This window comes from Leguminivora glycinivorella, chromosome 4 (genome assembly GCF_023078275.1).
Source record: "Leguminivora glycinivorella isolate SPB_JAAS2020 chromosome 4, LegGlyc_1.1, whole genome shotgun sequence".
In the NCBI taxonomy this organism is placed as follows: Eukaryota; Metazoa; Arthropoda; class Insecta; order Lepidoptera; family Tortricidae; genus Leguminivora; species Leguminivora glycinivorella.
The window spans coordinates 27,657,654-27,675,364 of record NC_062974.1 but is presented as its reverse complement, the minus strand read 5'-3'; the positions used below and the strand labels follow the sequence as shown (position 1 = coordinate 27,675,364).

Here is a 17,711-nt window from a genome sequence, read left to right as displayed (position 1 = left end):
TATTGACTTGAGATTTTAAAATAAAGAAGCATGTCATTTGTTGCCCAAAAAAAATAAAAAACGCAAAATATTTGAGGAAAATATGATTTTGGCCACTTCCAGGGGCCCGTTTCTCGAAAGGTACAAGCCTTGTATTACAACTATTACAAGTGCGCGAACTGTCAAATCGTATGGGTTGTCAACTTGTCATGGAAACACACTTGTAATACAAGGCTTGTACCTTTCGAGAAACGGGCCCCAGGCTGCGAACAAACCATGGTCTTTACAACCAGTTACCAACGCAGTGAAAGTTGCGTAACTACGAGTTTTCAAGGACACGACACGCGACCGTGAACTTTGCTCGAACTCGACTTGACAATCTCGACATGCTGGTAACCTGCAGTTAAGGCGACTAACGGACTCAACGACCTTGGCCATGTTTAAATTAGGGTTTCAAATTTGTCACTTATAGAAAAACTATTGCACTATTTTGGTTACATTTTAATCCATACTAATATGGAAAAGTATGTGAGTTTGTTTGTTTGTGCGTCCTTCACGGCAAAACGGAGAGACGAATTGACGTAATTTTTCAGTGGAGATAGTTGAAGAGATGGATAGTGATATAGGCTACCTACTTTTTCTCTCTTGCTAACCCCCTTAAAGGGGGGGTGGAAGTTTGTATGGAGAATTTCGCAGTTTTCGAATTTAACGCAAATGAAGCCTCGGGCAGAAGGTAGTTTTTTTTTTTTTTTTTTATACCACGTCGGTGGCAAACAGGTATACGGCCCGCCTGAACAGAAGGCAGAAGGCCTGGGCAGAAGGTAGTATTTATACTACGTTTCTTTTAAGATTAGAATTATCTGTCAAATGGGTAAACAAAGAAGCAGTGGTCGTAGACCTTCCTTCTTCGATTTCGGCCGATACCACTGATTTCTTGGAACTTATAACTTATAATAATATGTACATAAGTTCCAAGAAATCAGTGGTATCGGCCGAAATCGAAGAAGGAAGGTCTACGACCACTGCTTCTTTGTTTACCCGTTTGACAGATAATTCTAATCTTAAAAGAAACGAAGTATAAGTATATTTACGCATTTGAGATTTGGTTATTAGACATAACTAATGGCGTTACGTGTATGTGATATGATGTGGTGAAATAAAACTATAAATTAGTATTTTATCACTGTCTGTTTAATAGAGTTTTTTTTTCAGAACATTGTTACAGTAAGCTTACTTTAAAGATATACTGTTAATGTAGGCATTATTGTTTTAAACTCAGACAGTTATGTACCTCGCTTTAAAAATATTTATTAGATACATGGATGCACATGCAGAAAGTCTAGTTTAAAACACGTACTTAAAATGCTTTCAAACGGACTTAATTATGAGATTAATCAAAAAAGATTTCAAATTATAAAACGACTCATAGACTTAAAAGGAAAGATTGAGCAAAATAACATCAGTACATACAAAAAAAAAAACGAATCAATCAAACTCTTCCAAAAAATAAATCTAAAGTCATTATAAGCTAGAATCACACACTAGACTAATCACAATCACAGATCACTTCACATCATCTTCACCCCTAATCACCTTTACATCACATCACTCCTCACTCCTCATCCATATCAAACCACATGGAAGTGACGCTCCTAGTGCGTTCACTCCTCGCTTGCTCCTCCGTTATGATCCTAAGAACCACTACCTCCATCATACACAGCGCGAAGAATATCAGGAATATGGCGAAGTTGGAGCCCTGATGGTGGAACTGGAAGGAAGAAGGGAGGGGCCCGGGGGGCGGCCAGGCTGACACGCCGCTGGTGAAGAGACTGGAGACTGTTGAGAGACTCATCTTTTGGTTTCACATTGCATCCCAGGGGTAAACAAATTGTTAATCTTTGATTTCTTTTTCACATTTCTTTGTTATTGTTTTATTTAATTGTGATAGTGTTAGATCATTCATTCACATTTTGTTTTCCTTGATATTCAATGCTTCTCTTTATTTTTTATTATTATTTTTATTTGGCTTAAAATGCTGGCATCCACGCAATAATTATTAAAAAAAAAACTTATCGCATTGCTTCTTATCGATCGTCAATTGTTTTTTCGAGGCGATTCAAATATTTCAACGATTCAAATATTTCAAATTCGGAACAGCCGATTGATGAGGCGCTTCGAAATTTGAATTGTTTTTTTTTTCAGCCGCGTTCCGTTTCACATTGCGTGCGCGCTACGCGACTCGGTTAAAACTACTAAGCGTTTTCAGAGCGCGCGTTGCGACAGCGATCTTATGAAATGAATCGTTTGGTTAGATTCCGTTGGGAAATGGTGAGCGTTCCGTTTTGCGGTCAAGGCCGCCGGCAGTGATTGACCTTTGTGTCTATTTGTTTTGATATGTTTAGTATGAAAGTGATCTTTAAACTTGCACTTTTATGATAATATGTTTATCGGTTTTTGATATGTTTTGGGATTTATACAATTTTAAGTTCGATTTGGATTATAAGCTGCACTAATTTAAAACCCCAAATTAATAAATACTTTAGTGAAAAGCCGTGTATATGTCGCAGTAAGATAGATAAAGCCGTTATATAGTTATAACCCTAGGAATATAATTATACGTCGTAACATAGTTAAACGAAAGCGATTAATTGCTATCTTACTAGGAATATAACTATAATACTAAACTAGTTTAGTCATATAGTTATATGACTGGATTCAGTTTAGTGAAATGATTGTAGACAGGAGTGCAGCGGTGCGGCGGAGGAATAGTTATAACCCTAGGGATATAAGGGAGCGATTCAGAACCATCTTACTAGGAATATAATTATAATACGGTATTTAAAATTTCAAACGGGACTTAATCGCGTATTACTATGTATTAAGTCCCGTTTGCAATTTTAAATATGTGTAAAAATCGTGAAAGTTTAAATCAGTGTTTTATAATACGTATAGCGGGACGATTTGGAATAACAACATCGTCACTGACGTTAGAACAAAGTTTATTTTGTATCGATCCGAACATAGTACACAAGGTTTGGTTACTAAACAAACGAATCCAAGCTATATTAGTTAAAACGTAACAGTTAGGGCATGCTCCCGGTATTTCCCGGTTCTTGATTTCCCGGGAAATCCCGGTAATTTAATCGCGGTAAGCAAATTTAAACCCAACATTAAAAATGACAAGGTTGTAATTAGGTACGAGTTCAATTTGTTATGACTTTATGATAAACATTAAGATTAAACTGACAAACAACGTCAAACTCGTATAACGGAAAAAGTATCGTCCAAGTAACCAGCCAGTATTAATACCCCTAAATACTGAAAAAGGTAAGCAACCTCTAGCAATGCGATATACACAATGTCGCATTACGAATACAATAGAATGGGCACGTAAAAAATAACTAATAATACAAATTAAACAAAAAATATTACCCCCATCAAGATATAGCTCAATCGATTCTACTCTCGATTCTGAACAAACTGATTTCAGGTTTTTAGTGTTAAGTGAAACACGGTGTATATAACTATATTACTTAACTAGAGACATATTATAATTATATCCCTAGACTAAGTTTAATCCAGTGATATAATTATATAACTAAACTAGTAACGTATTATAATTATATTCCTAGTAAGATGGTAAGGAATCGCTTTCGTTTAGCTATGTTACGGCATATAATTATATCCCTAGGGTTATAACTATACCTCCGCCGCACCGCCGCACTCCTGCCTACAATCATTTCACTAAACTGGATCCAGTCATATAACTATATGACTAAACTAGTTTAGTATTATAGTTATATTCCTAGTAAGATAGCAATTAATCGCTTTCGTTTAACTATGTTACGACGTATAATTATATTCCTAGGGTTATAACTATATAACGGCTTTATCTATCTTACTGCGACATATACATATGTATAACGATTAGTATTATAATATTGATGAAGATAAAGTAAAATATAAATATTGTACGAATTGAACCACATTCGTCAATATTTTCATTTCAAATTAATGTTAACACGAACTGTAGCAATTTTTTTTTTGTTATTGAAAGAAGGTACAGTGAGCTGCGAAATTGCATTGAGAAATTATGACTCATTGATAAATTCGCCATGCACTTTTGCAGCTAACTGTACGCTGTAGGTTCTTTTAACCAACAACCAATTTTCTTTGTATATTTCTATAAGTTAACTGCGTAAAAGTGAACGTTGTAATAACCTCAGTTGCAAGCTGCAATACCCTTCGAAGGGTCTTGTTACCTTCCAAATACCACGTGTTGCGAGTAATTACTTCCGATATTTTACTATTGAGGTTGTGGGTTTGAAACTTTTGGTACAGTCACCGGCAATAACATTGTGCAAGAAGAACGCTGCAAAAATATCTGACAGATATTTTTGCGGACTTTCCTTCGCTCTATTTCTGTCCATTTTATGCCATCCATGCAGGTATTCCTCAACTTTCTTTCTTAGCGACACTTATTTATTTAAACTTTATTGAACACATCTACAAATAAAAAGAGTGCGGCGGACGGCGGGCGATGGACTTAACACCTTTAAACATTCTCTACCAGTCAACCATTAAGCTAAACAGAAACAGTTTGGAGCGGTTTTAAACGAAAAGATGCAAACTCAAAAGTCAATATTGCAAACAAATACAATTTATAATAAAAAAACCGGCCAAGTGCGAGTCGCATAAATATAATAAATTTTCATAAATCATAAATTTTCGTTGGTAAACTTCGGAGATAAGGGGGGAGGCGGTACCTTCTTTTACATCTTCCTTCTAAAAACAGTTTTTTTCCACAACAAAAAATATAAAAAATAGATTTGATATGTACAATTTGAGCTCTTTCTAACGATACCCCACTGGACCTAGTCACTTGACATTTACAGTTTGCCCCCCTTTCATTTTGGCCATTTTCTATAATAAATATTAATACATAAAAAAAATACTTTGAATTTGTAGAGGTTAACAATATTCATAACAATTCCAAATTTCATATCGATAGCATAAGTAGTTCTCGAGATATTAAGGAATGTGACAGACGGACAGACAGACGGACAGAGCGGCACCATAAGGGTTCCTTTTGTACCTTTTTGATACGGAACCCTATAAATAATGAAGGGTGGTAGGTGTATATACAAAGTTGGATGACGAAGTTATTGCAATTCTTGTGACTTGATGAACTCCTGACCTTTTATAGATTGCAATGTTTTGGACAATATCGGGGACGTGCGTCAATTCACACATATTAATATTATAAATGATAAAGTGTGTGTATCTGTTTGTTTGTCCGTCTTTCACGGCTAAAAACGGAGCGACGAATTGACGTGATTTTTAAGAGATAGTTGAAGGGATGGAGGGTGACATGCACATGTTGTCTCTTTATAACCCCGCCTCCCCCCCCTTACTTAAAATGGGAGTTGGAAGTTTGTAGGAAGCGTTCCGTAATTTTCGAATTTAACGCGACCGAAGCCGCGGGCAAAAGCTAGTATGACTATAATAACAAAACAATGACGTCTAATAAGTGGACGCGTTATCAATGATATTAAAATTTTAATTATGTCGAGGTATTGTTGCTAGGGGTGGCATTGACACGACCAGTTTCATGTACTCTGCCTACCCGGTGGGTAATGCAGGCCTGAGTTTATGTATGTAAATATAATAAAATAATATAGTGACTGGTAAAGTAATATTCTTCCCGTGGGTGTCGTTAGAAGTTGATATAAATTTTATTAACTACTGCAACGCTTACCGATAAATCTTTCCTTGGTTGTACTGATGCCACTTGTTGCAGTTGTTGCCCCGCCAGCACACAGGCCTCACAGGTCAAACTTCTATGAAATGACTAGCTTTTTCCCGCGGCTTCGCTCGCGTCAGAAAGAGACAAAAAGTAGCCTATGTCACTCTCCATCCCTTCAACTATCTCCACTTCAAAAATCACGTCAATTCGACGCTCCGTTTTGCCGTGAAAGACGGACAAACAAACAGACACACACTTTCCCATTTATAATATTAGTATGGAAGTGTGGATGATGGTTTAAAGGAGTAACCTCTATATTCTATTCGGCTTCGATTTATGGAGTGTAGGAAGGATTTTCTTTCTATTCTTCTTACTTTGATTATTACTCGTATGTTGTAATATTTACTTTTTGCGATAGCGGAATATAATACATCTATTCGTATAAGGGCATTTCTCAGAGCGTTTCAACTTTTTTGATTTCGGTGGCAGCATTATTACCCGAATCCCGTAAGCGTAGCATGAGTTTTCTTTGTTTCTGGTAGAAATCCGCGACTTCTATTTAAATTGACAGAATTTCATGTGACTCTTACAGGATTCACGTAAAAATGTTGCCACCGAAATCAAAAACAATTAAACGCCCTGAGAAATGCCCATAACCTGTATTTATTTTAACGTACAATGTAATTTTATCAGGAAACGTGTCAAACTATATAAACTATTAATTATTGCCATCTATTAATTCATATAATATCTGAGGTTCAATATCATACTATAATTTAACCTCTTCGTTTAACTTTATAAATCAAATGTCAACCAAAGACATTGACAAGCTATCAAACTTTGTTTACAAATATTAATGCAAACTCTAAATAGGAGAGACATATTAAATTGTGTAAAATAAATTGTGTGGAAGAGATTAAGGGTGAAGTCACCGAGCCGCATTTTGTGTATGAGAATTATGAGAAACCGCTCGCTAGAGTCGTTAGTATGAACATGCGTAGGTACGCATTCTTTCAGCTCTCCGATGCGTTGGCATCTTTATACTAACGAGCGATTTCTCATACACAAAATACGGCTCGATTCTGAAAAATGTGACTACACTCTAAGAAAAGTGACTACCTATCTGCTTACATGTTCGTCATTTTATAGACTTTACAAACTTCGTCGGGACTTGAACGTTCAACTCTTCACATCTTGTTACAATTTTGAGTATCATCAGACTTATATTGATCGGGATATAGACCGTGATTAGCTTTTTGATTTTTATTGAGGTGCCGATATTGCGACGCAATTGCATGCGTCATGATCACGGGAAACTCATTCATTCAACATTCATTTTATCGGGACCTCAATGAAAATAAAAAATGTAAAAAAGCGTACTCGTAAATCTTAAGGGCCGGCAACGCACCTCCAACACTTCTGGTGTTTCGGGTGTCTATAGGCGGCAGTGATCGCTTACCATCAGGCGACCTGTCTGCTCGTTTGCCTCCAATTCCATAAAAAAAATGTAATCACGGTCTATATCCCGGTCAATATAAATCTAATAAAACTAACCGTGAATCATTATAACTCTTATTTTACACGTTAAACTTTCGTGATACATATTCAAATAATTAATGAATCTACGGTTGTACTCACGTTATTATATCGCTATTGCTGCGACATGTTTCGGGCCAATTCGGAGGCCCCTCTTCAGGCATATAGGAGTTCACGCGACGGCTAAACCAGTTCACGGAGTTCATCCGTCGCGTGAACTCCTATATGCCTGAAGAGGGGCCTCCGAATTGGCCCGAAACATGTCGCAGCAATAGCGATATAATAACGTGAGTACAACCGTAGATTCATTAATTAACTCTTATTTTGAGTATATTTATACACGACAGTGTAACTATACACAGAATTGAATAATGTTCATAAACGTAGTGTATAAGGACGCCCCGGAGTTGTCTACGGTGAGTCGTAGACCTTCAAACGAGCCGGATCCGTCGCAAGAGAAGACGCTGCTCGTCAACCCGGACTGTCCGGTAAGACCTTACACTTTTGACCCCCGACTCAAAAACGATGGGGTGTGTTATAAGTTAGACTTGTCTGTCTATCTGTGGCATGAATAGTAGCTTTCGAACGTATGAACCGATTTAGACTTTTTGTTTGAAAGCTGAATTAGTCGGGATGAAAATCGGTCCATTATGTCGGGGGTGTTTTTATTTTTCATCGTGGTTATTAAATAGTGAATTGAAATTAAATTAAATATTTATTTCTAAGTAGGCATATTACAATGCGCATATGAACGTCAAAATAAAGTTACACCGGCTCTAACCCTACGCCTCAGCCTCGAGAATGCACTATGGGACCGGCAAGAAACTCGGCGGGCCACTTCTTTTCAAAAACTTACATCTTATAATTAACATGCATTAAAAAACTAGATACAGTTTAACATGCAAAAGTATTCATCAAATTTCAATAAATTATACAAAGTACAAGTTTCATTGGATTTTAATGTATCTTATGTTTTGTAGTGTGCAATAAAGTATTTTATTTTTATTTGTGTCTCCGTTTAAAATTCTCGGGTCTTTCGAGCCCGGTCATTTATAAGGCGTGCGAGGGGATATAGATTTAACACGTAGAGGCCGTTTGGAGAGCTTTGTTGTCATGTAGAACGCCTTATTAATATTATCTATTTAGAATGTTTGATCCTTTTTAATAAATTTCAGGTGCGTGTTATGCTAGAGTACATCCGCAAGCAATGCAAACTGGGTGCCTTCACCGAGTTTGACCTCTGCGATGAAAGCGGGTGCCTACTCAGGCTATTCAATCTGGAGACCTACGAGTATGCTACCGACCGCTTTGAACATAAGAAGATCTATTATATCATCGTCTTTAAATCGGTAAGTAATTACCTACAAGATTTTTTTAATTTTAACCTGGCATATTCCCCACTTTCCCCAGAAACTATAAAAGATCAGTTGCGTCAGTCAGTTGCGGGACGTTGGACCGTCAACATCAGCAGAGCTCCTGAGGATGCCTCGTAGAGAGGTGAAACACGTTTAGACTGTCGTATTTTTGGTGGTGGGTTGTTATATATATAAGCGCTGGTAGCCTAACGGTAAGTACGTGCGACTTTCGTTCCGGAGGTCGCGGGTACGAACCCCGGCTCGCACCAATGAGTTTTTCGGAATTTATTTACGAAATGTCATTTGATATTTACCAGTGGCTTTTCGGTGAACGAAAACAACGTGAGGAAACCGGACTAATTCTAATAAGGTCTAGTTTACCCTTCGGGTTGAAAGGTCAGATGGTTGTCGCTTTCGTAAAAACTAGTGCCTACGCCAAATCTTGGGATTAGTTGTCAAAGCGGACCCCAGGCTCCCATGAGCCGTGTCAAATGCCGGGATAACGCAAGGAGGGTGATGGGTTGTTATATTTATTTGCGTACTTATTTTTGCGGTGGGAGGGTGGAAAAATTAATTGCATATAAAAAATACGCAAGTAGGTACCTAATAACAGGTTAGCACTGATTAACTTGCACGTTATCTATTCGCGGATTAGGAAAGGAATGTTCTAGTTTTTGATTAACATGAATTTCCGCAAAAAACGGCTTATTCCATCGAATATTTAAATAATGTTAATTTCAAAGCCGTTCAAGTACCACAAAATTACAACCCCAAATTTTCCTAAAGCCACCCCTTTTGACGGTGTGTCTTAAAAGCCTAATGGTTTTGCCCAAGAATAAATAAATAAATAAATAAAATAATTAAATAAATATTGGGGACACCTTACACAGATCAACTTAGCCCCAAACTAAGCAAAGCTTGTACTATGGGTACTTAAATAGATAAATACATACTTATATACATAAAAAACATCCATGACTCAGGAACAAATATCTGTGCTCATCACACAAATAAATGCCCTTACCGGGATTCGAACCCAGGACCGCGGCTCAGCAGGCAGGGTCACTACCGACTGAGCCAGACCGGTCGCCAACGAACTTCAACTAAAAACTATTGTTCAAACTAACTTGCTAACGCGCGTTCAGAATCATAATAACTTAGAGTCAAGGACGGTTAACCGCTGGCAACTATTAAATAAAGCATGGTCTTATGACAACGCTGGAACTTTAAAAGGTAATTAAACCAGTCACATATATCATGTGATACATTGTTAAGAATAACTACATAATGTGTAAGTTTACACAAACTACATCCATACTATTTTTTTTACACTTTATAGGCATACTTCAATGAGCGTTTTTGATATCGTTTAGTTTTTTAAGGTTTGAAAGACTTGTTCTAACAAAAAGTTAGATATAGATGTTTATTGGTAAAATATTCACATTTACACGTCAATTATTTACATACAATAATTATTTAGAAAAAAAATCACATTTCACATTGGGTATTCTAAGTAATATTACATTAGTAGGTACACGATCCAGTCAATGACGAGAAAACGTTTAGAGAAAACGTATGTCAATTACATCGATTGTACATCCATGGCAATCTCATTTCGTTGCAGGAAAACAACCAATAAAATTTCACAGTGTATGTTAACGTTTCTGTGCATATCACAATAAAGGTACATAATTATATTTACCATGTACCTATTTTATCCATGCTGTACTATGCATATTGTTATCTTACTTATCGTATTCAAAAACATGCTAATCAGAAGCCCGCACGCATAGAAAATTGCAACACTGGGTCAATTTAACCGCTTTGACATTGACTATGTGTTGAGCCATACTTGCAACACCTACATAGAGTTTTTGCTACATACGTCCCTCTGACGGTGAGCGGTTTTCGTAGCACATGGGTGCTTACATTTTCTGAGGTGTAAAATTCGCTTTTCCTACTGTTATGTTATGCTTTGCATATGTAACAACGAGCGCTTACTTACTTACCAAAAAGGTACAACAGGAACCCCTATGGTGCGACTCTGTCCGTCTGTTTGTCCGTCTGTCACATTACAACTTGAAATTTGGAATAGTTTGTGAAGATTGTAAACCTCTACAAATAGAATGTACATTTTTTTAAATTTATTTATTTAATTGTAGGAAATGGTCAAAATGAAAGGGGGGCAAAAAGTAAATTTCAAGTTACTAGGTCAAGTGGGGTATCGTTAGAAAGAGCGCAAAAAATGAACGTAAATAATTATACTATTTTGTTTTTTTTTTTGCTGTGGAAAAAAAAGAACTTTGAAGGAAAATGTAAAAAAATACCATTCTCCCCCCTTATCTCCGAATTTTACCAACGAACAATTATGAAAATTTTAGGAAACATTGGTTTTATGCTAAATATTGCAGAAAAAATATAATCGTGTTTGCATCTTGAAAACTGTTTTTTATTTCACAAAAAACGTTTCAGATTTTTACTTTCAATTTACCCACCCTTGCGGATGTATGTATAACCTCAAATTAATACGAGATGTTACGTAAACCATTTTCTTTCAAAAAATGAATAAATAAATAAATACTATACAGGTCGCGCAAATTACCCACATACTAGCTAAGCAGTGAATGTCGCATATTTCTTCAAGTTGCAGGAATCAGACCGCCGCCCATCGATCCTGCCACAACTGAATCAGGAAAACCGTTTCTATGAGGAACTGAAGCTGAGGGTGCAGGCGTTCATCTCTGCCAACCCCTCGCCTTCTATATCCAAGGTATTTTTTCTCAAACATGGTATGAAATATTGATGTTATGTGCCTTATAATTGGCAGCGAAGTATGACGTTGCAGGTGCGGCTAGGACGATTGATAGATAATGGAATTTCATACAAACCTTGCAGGCCAAGGCCTGCAAAGTCTTCTTTTTTAATTTCCAAACACAGATAATTGTGACATAACATCCAGGTATATAGCCAATTAAAAAAAAAACTATAAGGGCCTTTATAGACGTGCCGACTGCAACTGGTACGGGCCCTAGACAATATTTGATTTTGGGTGCGTTTTCATACAAAAAAAATTTTTTTCGTTTTTTTTTGATTTTTTTTGTAACTTTTTGTTTTTTTATAAGCGTATACAGGATATCAAAGGGGAACGAAAATTCGATTATTTTTGCGCTACGACGCACCATTTAGGAGATACAGCCATCCAAAGTTACTATTTTCAGTAGACTTTATTTATTTCATACCATGTTTGAGAAAAGCACTATACATACCTCGGCGGGAAATGGGGTTGCCCGCCTCAGACCTATCCTGTCTATATGTCTTCGGCCGGCAACCCCCTTTGTCCCGTAATGTACTATTAATATTAACCTCATGAGTCTCATAACCTCATCAACATCATATTTATTTATTTGTTTATTTGTTTATTAGGATCACCAACAGAAGATACAATATACATACTATTAATTACAGATTATAAAAAGCCCATTCATAATTGATCCCCCACTTATAGGTAATCACAGCATGCAAAAACATAATATTAAGTATGACAATATTCCTATTGCCCCAAGGGCTATATATAAATTAACTAAGTTTACACATTTAAACTATTACAAAATTACAAATTAACACAGAAATTATCAATAAGTAAACAGAGTAAGCAAGATCCGTCAACAGATAGTAATTTGTTTTTAAATGAGGATTCGCTGTCGCTAAACACATCCAAAGATGGGTCCCTTTTAGTAAATTCGTTGTACAGGCGAGCCAGGCGAGGCAAAGGCGAGTGCGCTAAAAGGTTTGTCCTACTAGGAGGCACATAGAGTAAAGAACACGGGTAACGTGGCAGGCGGGACGGAACTTTCAGACTTATCTGACTAACCATTTCCATGCAGTCAATCTTATTGTTTAGAAGCTTATGCAAAAACATTAGGTCCAACATACTACGCCTACTAGTAAGAGAAATAAGATTAAATTGTTTAAGTCTAGAATTATATACCTGGCTGCCTTTTCCAAAACGATAAGATAAGTGTCTAGTAAACCGTTTTTGCAATCGTTCAATTCTTTCAATATGTATTTTGTAACTAGGATTCCAGATCACACTACAATATTCTAATTTACTCCTTACGTAACAATTGAATAGGGTAATAATTGTAGAACATTCCTTGAACTCCTTACCACATCTCAACACAAACCCCAGACATTTGAATGCAGCATCAATTGTCTTATCTATGTGACTTACAAAGCGTAGCTTGCTGTCCATAATGACACCAAGATCTCTTATTTCGTTGACCTCTTGCAAATTTTCGTTTAGTATTACATATTTCGATGGTATAGGATTTCGTTTTCGACTGAATTTTATATGGTTACATTTACTGGGGTTCAGAACCATTCCGTTAGACCTACACCATTTTACCAACACGTCTACGTCATCCTGTAACCGATGGACATCAGATTGATTTTTTATCACACGGAGCATTTTCAAATCATCTGCAAATAGCGTTACAATCGAGTGATTAAATTCAAGAGTTATGTCATTAATAAATACGTTGAAAAATAATGGCCCCAGATTAGATCCCTGTGGTACGCCAGAGAGTGCAATAAAACTGTCAGACTCAGTGCCTTCTATCACCACAGTTGATGGCCTGCCTTGAAGGTAAGTTTGGCACCAGTTAAGTAAACTACCTGCAACACCGAAGTTGTGCAATTTATAAACTAAGATTCTGTGATTAACCTTATCGAAAGCCTTCGAAAAGTCGGTGTATACCGCATCTACCTGGTGGCCTCCATCGACAGCTTCTGCGATGTTACTTACATAGCTAAAAAGATTTGTACAAGTCGATCGCTTGGGCATAAACCCGTGTTGATATGGAGAGAGCTTGTCTTTTACATGATCAAATAGTGCAGCATAAACCAGCCTCTCGAAAACCTTGGCCATCGAAGACAGCATGGGAACGGGCCTATAATTTGAAACAAATTCGCGACGGCCACTTTTAAATATAGGTATAACTCTGGCTCGTTTCCATGCTGATGGGAACACCCCTGACTTCAGAGACGCATTGTATATAATCATAAGTGGCACAGAAAGTGGCTTTGCACAGGTTTTCAGAAATACTGGAGGAATGTCATCGGGACCCCTACCCTTTGTAGCATTTAATTTTCGCAATTGTAATTCAACCTCGACCCGTGTAAAAGATAATCTTACAAGTTGATCTGCCGTGTATGTCACGGGTAGCTCCCCGCTACTTGAATTTGGTTGGTTTACAATATTATCCGTATTTCCGTCGTCATACACTGAGCTAAAGTGGTCTGCAAATAGGTTACTGATCTCTCTAGAATCACTAGCTTGCCTGTCCTCATACAACATAACTGGTGGATAATTTGAACTATTTTTACGCATATTTTTAATATGGGTCCAGAAGTATTTAGGGTTTTTCCTAATTTGTTTTTCTATCGAACTTATGTAACTATTATAGCATGTTTTCATAATTTTGTCACAATCTACCCTCAAGTACTCAAATTCTAGTTTATCTAGTGGGTTATGATATTTTTAAATCTAACGTGATATTTATGTTTTCTATTTAAAAGATAAATTAGGTGAGTGGAGTACCATACGGGAAAGGCACGATTACGATTGTGTTTAGTCATAGGCACATTTGTTTTAATAATTTCACGCAATATCTCGTAAAATCGTTCTACCATATCATCTATATCATTATATTTATCGAGCATATGGTGCCATGAGATTTTATTCAAGTCGTTTACAATACTTTCATAGTCAGCTTTATAAAAATTCAAATTGGCACATGATTTATTTTTCCTAGGTATTATTTCGTCAGGTAATTCAATATTTAAATCTAATGGAGGGTGATATACATCTATATGTTTAATCGGACATAAGCTTTCCGTGACTTTGATAACGTTTTCATTACACAGTACCAGATCCAAAATGCGTCCCCTCGAGTTCGCCACCGTATTAAATTGTTTCAAATTGTTTAATAACATAAAATCAATTAGATTACTTTTAAGCAAACAGTTATTATAATCAGAAGGCCTAGTATACGACGCATCAGCAGTCCACGTAATACCACTCATGTTGAAATCCCCCACTATTACGTTGTATTTACATGAAACTTCCATAACGTTGTTAACTTTATCTAAAAATTCGTCCAGAGTTCTTTTCGACACTGGTGGTGGAAAATAAACTGCACATAACCTTAAGTGGTCCACCCGCCCGCCACTTTTTATCTCCAGCGTGACCCACAAATCCTCGCACTCACTCTCCCACCTCTGCTCTCTTCTCGACACAAATTTATTATTGACCGCTATAAGAACACCACCGCCCATTTTTTTGCATTGTTTAAACTAGAGCTTTCACGGTCTCGCCTATACACCGAATATCGAGTGTCAAATAGTTCACTATCAAATATGCTATTATTCAACCATGTTTCTGTTAGTATAATGATATCATAATTTTTACTTAAAATCTGTCGACGAACCTCTGCCGTACTCGACCTGAGGCCCCTAACATTTTGATAATAACATAGCAAAGACGATCTAACCATTCACAAACTAAGCAAATAAATGAGAACTACATTCAGGAAATAATATCCACTCTTGTATATGAGCCCTTCGCCCACTGCTAAGCATAGTACGCCGTTTCTCCCGTTTCTCGCCTAGTCTCATCCAATGAGCAGGCACACTGACATCTTATCCCACCAGGCGGCGCCTGTGTAAGTGTCTAGGCATGTCACTGTCATTCATATGTGAGAGAGAGAGAAAACATATCATCTTTTCGCTCTCATGTATGGACTAATAGGGTGGCGCCATCTGTCATAACATTTGCGTGTGTCTCCTCATTGTGAGTGTTGTGACCCACAATTTTTCGGATGTTGTCGATCCAACGGATGCCAGCTAATAATCAAGTAGTAACCTATAACGCAAAAGTTTTTAAGTTTTTTATTCTTTCTATGTATAGGAATTTTTGTATTTAGAATAATTATTAAGTTATATACTTACTTATAATCAATAAAGAAAACTGGGGTTTGTCCCTAACGCAAAAGATGAAGAGCAGGTTGGCGTGATACGGTCATGTCATGAGGAGGGATGAACCTCATATGGGCAAAATAATGTTATAGATGAATGTAGAATGTTCAATCGTTTGCCCAATAATCTAAAATCAACGGAATATCTTTATATATCACTAGACGAATTTATGAATCAAAATAATTATATGTGAGATGGAGATAGGACTAAAACTAAACAACAATGGCCGTATTGTGTGAAAGAGGATATGAGAAATAGGTGAGTCGTGTTGCGTTGACGAAAGATAGAGGAGAATGGAAGAGGAAGACAAGTTGTACCGACCCCACATAACGTGGGATAAGTGTAGGAAAGAAAGAGTCCGATAACAAACTTAATTTTTAACAAGCAGAAACGTCTGCTAACGATTCTAAACATTTTTATATTAAAGGAAAAAATGGAAGCGTAAATTTTTCCATTTTTTCCTTTAATAAAACCGGCCAAGAGCGTGTCGGGCCACGCTCAGTGTAGGGTTCCGTAGTTTTCCGTGTTTTTCTCAAAAACTACTGAACCTATCAAGTTCAAAACAATTTTCCTAGAAAGTCTTTATAAAGTTCTACTTTTGTGATTTTTTTCATATTTTTTAAACATATGGTTCAAAAGTTAGAGGGGGGGGGGACGCACTTTTTTTTCCTTTAGGAGCGATTATTTCCGAAAATATTAATATTATCAAAAAACGATCTGAGTCAACCCTTATTCATTTTTAAATACCTATCCAACAATATATCACACGTTGGGGTTGGAATGAAAAAAAAAATCAGCCCCCACTTTACATGTAGGGGGGGGTACCCTAATAAAACATTTTTTTTCCATTTTTGATTTTTGCACTTTGTTGGCGTGATTGATATACATATTGGTACCAAATTTCAGCTTTCTAGTGCTAACGGTTACTAAGATTATCCGCGGACGGACGGACGGACGGACAGACAGACATGGCGAAACTATAAGGGTTCCTAGTTGACTACGGAACCCTAATAAAAACGATAACAAACTGTTTAACATAGGCCAAAATTGTAGTTCTATTTATGCCGTTTCCATGTCACCTTTAAAAAGGTACCCAATAACTAGTTATCTGCTTGTAGAAATCCGCATCAATGAAAAACGTGAAATCTTCACCGTCAGTCGGACTCGCGCCGGCGCCGATTAACAAGAAGAAAAAATAGCTATTCAAATCCTCAAGAAGATATACCGGATAATTCATTAACATTTACTTTTAGGTAAGGATTTGTACAAAATATTGTCTTCGGTTACCGCGATAGTTACTCATAAAATAAAACTGTGCAAACAGATTATAATGAATTTACAATAAAATTCATCCCGACGTTTCGAATATACAGCATTCGTGGTCAACGGGTGACACATGTATAACGTATAATGTGGTATAATCGCGTTTGCATAGTTTTATTTCATAAGGATTTGTAATTTAATCGAATAGATTCACTTCACTACACAATTACTTGCGTGTTTTCTGATACTCAGAACGTACTTATCGATTACCTACTATTGAGATTATGTGATGTCACATTGTCGGACAAATTCTTTAAGGTACAGCGGGGCAAATCTCGACTGGGAACAATTGTAATAAATCCATTTTTTCCATTATCACACTATGATGTTGAGTTCTAAATGAATCCACTGAACACGCCTACCATATATTATTTATTTATAAGTAAAATCGTGTTTACATGACATTACAGTAAAACCAATGCGTCACGAAACTTAGATAACAAAAAAGAGAGAAAATAAAGAACAAAATTAAAAATAAAATTGTTGGGCGATGACGTCACAGCGTGGCTCCGTTGCGTCGTTTGCCCCGGTGTGGGATTTGGCAGGTTGCCCCGCCGAAAAACTACACCTTTCGGCCAGAAGTCTGCGCTCGCGATGGTGTCCTGCAGCGGCCGCGGCTCGCGCACAACGAACGAGCTGAAGTGCACGTAGTGACGCGACTGCAGCTGTTGCACCCTCAGCGTGTAGCCAGTCTTCCGGCGAACGTAGTCCACCACCTCGTCAGCCATGGCGGAGTA

General features: G+C 37.0%; 3 protein-coding genes across 5 annotated transcripts in view; 1 reads left to right on the top strand and 2 right to left on the bottom strand.

Moving 5' to 3' along the window:
* Positions 1–17,711, bottom strand: part of LOC125225178 — a 187,520-nt gene that overhangs the window by 147,406 nt on the left and 22,403 nt on the right. The window lies entirely within an intron of this gene.
* LOC125225181 lies at positions 1,149–1,873 on the bottom strand. The gene has a single exon (XM_048128769.1). It carries the CDS (start codon positions 1,829–1,831, stop codon positions 1,592–1,594), a length of 240 nt encoding a protein of 79 aa, XP_047984726.1. The 5' UTR covers positions 1,832–1,873; the 3' UTR covers positions 1,149–1,591.
* Positions 10,508–17,711, top strand: part of LOC125225180 (proteasome subunit beta type-2-like) — a 45,783-nt gene continuing 38,579 nt past the window's right edge. Inside the window, exons 1-3 of one of the 2 annotated variants that reach the window (XM_048128767.1) lie at positions 10,508–10,555; positions 11,261–11,386; positions 16,770–16,904. The gene's annotated coding sequence lies outside the window, so the exon portion shown is untranslated. The remainder of the gene's footprint in view (positions 10,556–11,260; positions 11,387–16,769; positions 16,905–17,711) is intronic. The other variant, XM_048128768.1, reaches the window with a different exon arrangement.